This window comes from Buceros rhinoceros, unplaced genomic scaffold (genome assembly GCF_000710305.1).
Source record: "Buceros rhinoceros silvestris isolate BGI_N320 unplaced genomic scaffold, ASM71030v1 scaffold47042, whole genome shotgun sequence".
Taxonomy (NCBI): domain Eukaryota; kingdom Metazoa; phylum Chordata; class Aves; order Bucerotiformes; family Bucerotidae; genus Buceros; species Buceros rhinoceros.
The window spans coordinates 260-8,530 of NW_010401572.1; the positions used below are offsets into that span (position 1 = coordinate 260).

At 38.4% G+C, this 8,271-nt stretch overlaps 1 protein-coding gene across 1 annotated transcript; it reads right to left on the bottom strand.

Moving 5' to 3' along the window:
* Positions 1 to 918: 918 nt before the first annotated feature.
* Positions 919 to 7,974, bottom strand: MPHOSPH10 (M-phase phosphoprotein 10 (U3 small nucleolar ribonucleoprotein); the record flags this gene model as incomplete). The annotated part of the gene is made up of 10 exons (XM_010132298.1): positions 919 to 1,108; positions 2,571 to 2,801; positions 3,352 to 3,459; positions 3,677 to 3,787; positions 3,976 to 4,113; positions 4,812 to 4,879; positions 5,302 to 5,443; positions 5,731 to 5,905; positions 6,330 to 6,478; positions 7,305 to 7,974. Coding segments are annotated over 10 exons (1,942 nt in total), but the record flags the coding sequence as incomplete, so codon positions are not given.
* Between the last annotated feature and the right edge of the window lie 297 nt (positions 7,975 to 8,271).

Consider the following 8,271-nt stretch of genomic DNA (forward strand, 5'->3'; position numbering starts at 1 on the left):
GACAGCCACAACTTCGAAAGGGAACTTCCAAATTACACCGCCAGGACACAGTCCTGAGCCCTTACGCAAAGGTGGGTACTCCCACCACACACACAGAGCTGTTACAGCAGCAGACTACAGGTGACACAGACGGCACCATCAGAGCACGACTACCGAGTATTCTACCGGCCCATGTCTGTGACCAGGGAAGAAGCTCTCCTTTTGGAATAAAAAGACAAAAATCAGAGTTCTACAGCAGAAACTAAATGTAAAACCTAAAGAAAAGTGTCTTCACATCGCTTTAAAAGTTCATCATCATCATCATGGCTTGGCTTTGCAAACGAAGATCTGGGAAGGGTTTTTCCCACGCTCACTGCAAGCGATGAGTGCAGCCTTCGGGCCTGCGCGGTGGATTTTTTAGGTGAGGCGCAGCGTGCGCAGAACTGGCTTCACCCTTTACACCTGAGGTTCATCTGCCAGGGCCTAGCGAGCTTGGACGGTGACAGCGAAGTCCTCGGGTCATAGGTTTGTTTAGAGTGTCCTTCTCTTAGATGGATGAGACTTACAAGGCTAACGAGCTCCATCTGCCCAGGTTTGGAGTCAGAGTTGTCCTTCTCCTAGGATGGCTGCCCGAAGGCTAGTGAGCCCATCCTGCCTGTGGACACACTTTGTCTGACCCTTCAGTTGAGACCTGTCTGGCTTGGGAGACCCCACCGGAGGCACATGCCACCACCAGCACAGCTCTCAACCTCACAAGGGCACACAAGCTCCTTCCCCACGGCACGGGGGTGCCCATGAAAGAGTCACAGCTCTACCTCCGGACATCACAGACCCGGGCACAGGGCGGCCAGGGCCTGCCAAGAACAGGAGGAGTTAAAAGTTCACAGAACATTTTAAAGATGGGCACAGAATAAAACCTACCACATTCAGCATTCATGTAAGAACAGTTTAATATATACAACGTATATAAAAAGGTAAATTACAATTTCAGTTTATGAACAGAGAGTGCTTTCTGCTGCTTCTGCTTCTTCTTCAGTTTGTTAGCGTCTTTGATTTGCATTTTCACTTGATCTTGCAGTTGAGAAAAGAAGGCCTGGGATGACTTCAAGACCTTGTCTTTACCTTCATCCTGTCAATGGACAAAATATCTGCTATAACCAAGAAATGTAAACCAGTACCGTTACACTACTTACTAGTACTCACATATAATGGCATTTGACTTAAAAGAAAAAAAAAATCTGATAATGGATTTTGAAAGGATATTATTCACTGCGCTGTTACATCACTGCTGCTACCTAAAGAAACGACGAGTGCCTTCTCTTTCTAATTAGCAGTTAGCGTGGTAGGTAAGAACAGGCATCAAGAACTGATCCTTGCACATCATAAGCTACAACTATACATCTACATGCTGTGCTCTGCTCCCCTTTTGAAAAGGTGAGCACAAATGTTTTAGAAGTAATGAAGTTATTTTTCCTACTAGTTTCTAATACCTAAAAACTTCAGAGATTTTCAAAATCTAACTTTAAGGTATCCTAGATAATAGTACACAAGTTTACTCTTTTATAGCATGCAAACCAAAATCAGTCTGATGAGATTATAGAGAGGCCTCCACAATAAGGAGAAAGTTAAACAGTGAGAATTCTATTTTGAAATAGCTTAAGTTACTCAAAGCTTAGAAAGAACTAAATAGAAACCTCATCCTCAATTACACATCAAGTAGTCCCACTTAATCAGGTGGGAAGGTTCAAACGCAAGAAATAAGAGCGTAAAACTGTTAGTATCTGCAGGAACATCACCTCGTGAACTTTGAAACACATTAAAAAGTAGTGCCTAATCCAAATAATCATTTGTTAATCTGCTTTGATATAAAGTAATTGTATCATACGTTTTTTTCCTATTTTTCCTGTATCTAGGGATTAAGATGCTTACAAAATCAAGTATATTGCATACTCTGAGTAAGCTTCTAAAGATTCCAACCACCATTCAGGTATGATTTACTCATAATTAAAGCAGTAACATCTACATAAATAGGCATTATAAACAAGGGAGTCACTGTAAAATGCAACCAGAGTGTATTTTTTTCAGGCCTCTCTACCGACATCATGCTGTCAGGATCATCAGCAAAGTCAGGACGCAAAAGGCATCAACACCACCTTCCCTAAGACAGTTACAAGTATGGGTTAGAACAATACCAAACTGGATACGGGGGATAGTAAGGTGGGAGGGTAGAGGGGAAAAAAAAAAAGAAGGGGGGGGGGTATGCATCTGCCCTTTCCATGTTGTCTCCCTACCTCTTTCCTTTCAGCAGCTACATCTACCTTTTATATATGCTCGGACATAAATGAGGTAACGAGGTTTGGGTGGTAAGCAGATATAAATGACCTGTGTACAAGAATTTTTGAGGGGATGGAGAAAGAGTAGGAGACGTAGTTGTGCCAAGAGGGATGGGAGGGAAACACACCCTGTACTTTGTAATTATTTGTGATAAAGTTCCCTTTCTCTCTCTAGCTAAACATTCTCTCTCCTCAAGAGTTTAACATTCCTTACCTGTGAAGCTCCAGCTTACGCAGGACTACTTAAGAGAGCCTTACCTTGAGCAGAGATGCTTTGCCTTCTTTTGTAAGCTTTTTTAATTTTGCTGCAGCAGCTTTTTTGCTAAGTTTTGTGCCTTGTTCCGGTTTCATCTTTTCAAGCAGCTTTTGACGTTTCTCCTTTTCTCTTAGCTTCATACGTTTACGAAGCTTTTTCTTTCTTCGTTCTCGTTTTTTGTCTGTGGGAGTCTTTTCTGCATCTGTTTTTACATCACCAGCTTTGTTCTTTTCCTAGAACAAGATCTCTAGATCTATAAGCATGCAAAAGACTCTTTTCACAGCACTCAAATCTCTCTAATGTGTCCGTTATCTCAAGTGTTTAAGCTAGCTCGGGAAGATGCTGCATTAAGGCAAAGGCCAAAAGCTGGCAAAATTTGAACAGTGAGATTTGTACAATTGATCAAAACCATACTAACTGCTCTCCCCATTGTCATTTAGTTTTCCCCTTTCAAATACCCATCTACACGTTGGGAAAACAACTACCATTACATTAGCAGTCACGAACAAAACCGAAGCACAATTTTACGGCCAAGCGTAGCCAAATAAAACAAACTTTTCCCCCATGTCCTTCCAGTTACAGCACCATTCCACAGACAACCAACCAAACCAAAAAACAGCCAACACCAACCAGTGTGAAAATGCTAGGCAAGAAGGTCTACAAGGTGAGGAAGCCGGGGTGGGAGGAGGCAGAATTCCCCCACTGATCTGGCAGCCAGCACACCCTTCTATCCACAATACAGAGCCTCTGCAGACCCTCACGTGATTTTATATCTGCATTTACCTTGATCTCCTCTGGTGCCAAGAGAGCAGCATCACTAACAGCAACAGGTGCTACTTCTTCCATACTTATCGCTGGAAGGTTTGAAACTATTTTAACTTCCGGCACAGGCTAGAAATAAGGAAACAGGTTCAGGTCTGATAAGAGTCACCTGAAAATACTAAATACTTGGTTTTTCTTAGAGGCAATATAGTGCATTTAATATGAAATAAGAACAAGCTCTGTAACACTCCATATTTACTGTACTTTCCATGTCTTTAAATATAGTTTAAAGTATTCAGTTTCAAAGAGGGGAAAAAAAACAGGTTTATGAAACTCATGTACTTACTGGTTTGGGTGTGAAGTGGAAGTTACAAAGCGCATCCAGCTTCAGGAAGAGTGAATCCATCATTTCCTGTATTTCTTTGTGTTCGGGATTTTCTTCCTCTTCAGTCTTTTGCTGCATTAATAACGCAATGTTACTGCGACACATTCATAAAGCTAGTCTACTTTAGCAAGACTGACAGCGACACAATATACAATTCAGAGCCATTTCACTGGTGAACACTCAGAGCAAGACTGAAGGGTTCCCACAAAGCTGAAATCATGTGGTGTGAGCTTCAAAAGGAAAGGCATTGCTTACGTTACCTGGTGAAGTTTCATGTATTCTTGCTCATAGATCTCCGCAAGACTCAGTTTACTCTTTTCGTGATCCAAACTGATACGCTTCTTATACTCAAAAGCCTCCTCTTTTGGTTTTTCTTTCGGTACTACATCATCCCATGCCTGAGAAAGTCATAAATTAATGACCAAATGCAATTACAGTTAAATATCAGGTGCTACAGCTTATTTAGAACATTTTTCATATTACTTATGTGGCACATTAACTAGTTTATTCATGTGGCTTCCCAAGAACTAAGTTTCACTTGAAAAAAAAAGTAATAAAAGATATAGCTCTAGCTTTTGTGCTTATTTTCAGTGAATTGGGGCAAAAATTGTATAACAAATGTGCAATTTTCTTAAGTGCTTAAATACTCCCCCATATGTACCAATTTTTCTAGTCAGCTAAACAATAAGTCTCAACAAATGGTGGGATACAAACGTTCTGTCAGTGGCTTTTAAGAAAACAACTGAGTTTTGGTTAGTGGTCAGAATGCTCAGAGTGCTACAGCTATGGTAATAGATAAAATTTACAGACTGGCATCATATTCCAAATAAACTCCTTATAGTTTTATCTGCAAACTCTCTTTTTTTTGGTTGTCTTTGAAGTGCATCAAAACCTAGCAGATAACAAGCATGTAAAAATAGAGCTCCTTAGAAATCTAAAGACACATTCATCAAAGCAAAAGAATAAAACAATCAGCTGTAGAAATTAATTAAGGTAACTCTACACCTAATATTTTAATTCAAACTCATCCTTGGAATGTGCCCCGTGAATCAAGTCTATGAACAAAATAGAGAAGAACAGGGAAGATAATATTAACCTGATCCAATATTCTCTGCTTAATGATATCTTCAAGCTGAAAAGTAGTTTCTTCCGTAATCACAGGGGCTGAAAGAAGAATGAGAAGAATTTTAAGATTAATGTTTCTCCAGCACGAAATACTTTTTATTGTTCATAGAATAAACAACAGAAAATAAAGCCTTCACAAAAGTGTAGTCATCGAAGGTGAAGTAAATAATTTTCTACTCTATCTTCCGGATACTCACCGTATTATGTAAGGCTTATAAACGACTAAATCTGCCACCGAATTAATGAACTTTCAGTTAAGTTAAAAATAAACAGGAGATTATAGCTTACTGTAGTTTCCACCATGAAAATGCACAACCTCAAAAACACACCAAGAAGCTGAACTTAGTGTTACCCTTAGTTACTCTGCTCTTGAGTCACAGTTGTTTTCAGGAAGGTGAAAAGGAAGAAACCTGAACACGGTATGCAACATGCTTTCAGGAAAGCCCCCTCTCACAACCTACCCATTCGAACTGCATGGTCAAAAAGCACTGTTTCCTCCAAAAGGCTGTTTTCAGGACGTCTTTGTGCAGACACTTCTCCTTTAAGCTGCCAAGGTTTCTCCTCTAACAACTCTTCTTCTAAACTTTTTATTTTTTTGCTCATCTGAAAAACACAATTTCCTAAGAAGTTCAAAACATAAAGCTCACAAGTAAACTCAAGGCAAGAAATCAATAGTTATTTCAGGCACTTCTAACCCCTCCTCACATAAAGGGGAGGAAATATATGATTGCATCTTTATCTGATGTAGATAAGCCTTTTCCTAATTTATAAATAGCCTCTTCCTATTTGCCAGACTCTGATTCAAAGTACACAATCATTAAAAAAAAAAAAAAAATTAAAATAAAATTGCCACTCTTCCACAGAATTAGCAAAATAAAAAAATCAATTACCTTTTCCTGTCTCTTTTCAAAAGATGACTTTATTTCACTGGGATCATCAGTATTCTCTAATTGCGTATCAGTAACATCTTCTGTTTCACTGTCATCTGGCAAACTAAAAGTAACTTTTTTAGAGGCTTCTTTATTTCTTGTATTCTCCATCATCATTTCATTCATATCCTCAACCCTGCAACATTAAAAGTTAATATAAAATAAAGGTTGAAAAGCCTTTATCATTTTTTACATTAAGATATTTCAGCCTTTACACATTTACCTTATACAACTAACCTACAGTTAAGGAATACCATAGGCTTCATGAAACCTAAAGGCAGGGGACACTAGGGAAACTTCTATATAATAAAAGTAACTTCCAAAAACTGAAGTTACAGCTAATAAATTTCAAAATTCAAGTAAATATCAAGAGTCAAGACTCAAAAGATAAGTAAATAAACTACTTTTAAAATTTTATGATAATGCAAATCATGAACATAAAACAAACAGAGAATGGCAAAACATGATGAAAGTGAGCTTGGAATTCACACTTTATTTTCTACTTCATTTCAGTGTAAAATTACAAGGATATTTTAATTGCAAATAATGTATATACTTACTCAGACATACTTTCTTCATTCTGCTCTTCAGTAGCATTATCTACTTCCTCTTCCTGATCATCTTCAACATCATTAGCTACTAAATCATCCTTGTCATCGACCGGGTCAAAGAAATCTTGGTATGTCAAGTCTCTAGAGCTCTTAATTGGCTAAAAAGGGGAGAGGGAAAACAAACAACAAACCAAAAAGCCAAATCAAACCAAAACTGTTTAGACTGACAGAAGTCTAAGGGTATCTTGTCTTTTAAAGTCTCTGGCACCTGGGGAACAGTGCTACTTTGTGTAACAGTAACTCAGTTTAGTGAAGCATTAACCGGTGGTAGGGCATCTTGGTAAAACTGATCTCTTTTACAATATCTAAAATATTCTACTATTCAAATTCATTTCCAATTCAAAGAGCAGCAGATTTTGCCAATTACTTGTTGGAATGCATACACATTCCCTTACGCCCTGGGCATAGTACTTACTTGCTAGTGAGAATCACTGGTAGTATGACATAATAAAAGATTTATTTTTTAAACAAGTACTCAGCAACTGAAGTTAAAACAAGAGTTACAAAGCCCCATTCCTGAAAAAAGAAGCCGCCAAAAGCCTTTTGTTCTGCATCAGCCACCTTAGCGATCTCTAATGCCCGATGTCAGTGCTGAGTGACACATCTTTTTCATTTGCTGGATCACCTGTTGTGCAATTCTGCAAGGTCGTTTATTTCTGGTACCATGCTATCTCTTCCTTTATTCATGCAAAAACCCAAGACCCCTCTAAAGAGACTGGAATAGCAGCATGGTATGTTCTTCTAAACTAAGCCAGTTTGTTACCAGATGTTCATGTCAAACATATTAAAGTAAACCTTTAGAAGTAATCGTTAGTCATCTAATCAAATTTAATTTGGTAGTTTCTACTTAGAGTTCAGCAACTTACAGTCACCCTAACAGACATCAGACCTTGATTTAGAGGAGAGATCAGAAAATTAATTTACTGATATTCTTACTTTGACTTCAGCTTCTTCAGTCTCTTCTTCCTCATCATCTGAGATGATGTCTTCAAAATAATTAATATCTTCTTCCTCCTCCCTGTTTTCCTTCTCTGCCTGTTCTAAAAAAGCTTCCATCTCAGCCAGCTTGAAAAACTTGTCATCCACTATAGATTTTCTTCCTGTTTTTTTCAGCGTGGTTTCCTTGGCTGTTTTAGTTTGTTGCTCCAGTGCTTCAATATCAAAGTCAATATCAGAATCCTCATCGCTGTATCTCTCCATTATGCTTTCTCTGAGCTTACTTTGCTTTTCTTTAGCTTTAGTTTTATCTTCTGTATAAACATTCTTCTGTTCAGTTTCTTCTTCCATTATGTTGTCTTCCAATTCCTGGTTGCTGCTGGTCTCTGCATCAGAGCCATCCTCTTCTTGGTCTGAGAAAAGGCAAAGATCTTCATCCTTGGCATCCCTCGCAATGGATTTCTTGAAGAAGTCAAGAACTGTGTTGTTTTGGAGCTCTAGTTGTTGCCAGATCTGTTCTTCATCAAAATCTTCTATTACCAGCTCTTTTAGAGGACCCCCATGAACTATATTACTTCCCAGAGCTTTATTTTTATTATTCAAATCATAGAGAGTCTTTGTTAATGCTCTGAAGTCAGCAGCCAGTCCATCTTGCACACTAAGAGTATAAAAAAATTAAGAGTTTTAAAAAGCACAACAGTTAATATTTTTTTAAGATGTTATTAAGCCTTTCAACTTCATTGCACTTTGTGAATGAAGTAGCTGCTGAAGGAATACTCCACCTTCCTATAGTTGCATCTTATTATATCTTGACCATATTTAAGCACTCCAGACGTTTTGAGGAAGTACGTAACATAGCACTAAACTCAAACACCCAAGAAATCTTGCTTTTAGAAAGGCAGTCACCTTCCTCCACTGTCTTACTCCTCGGTTTTTAAATTTGGATAGTCTCCTC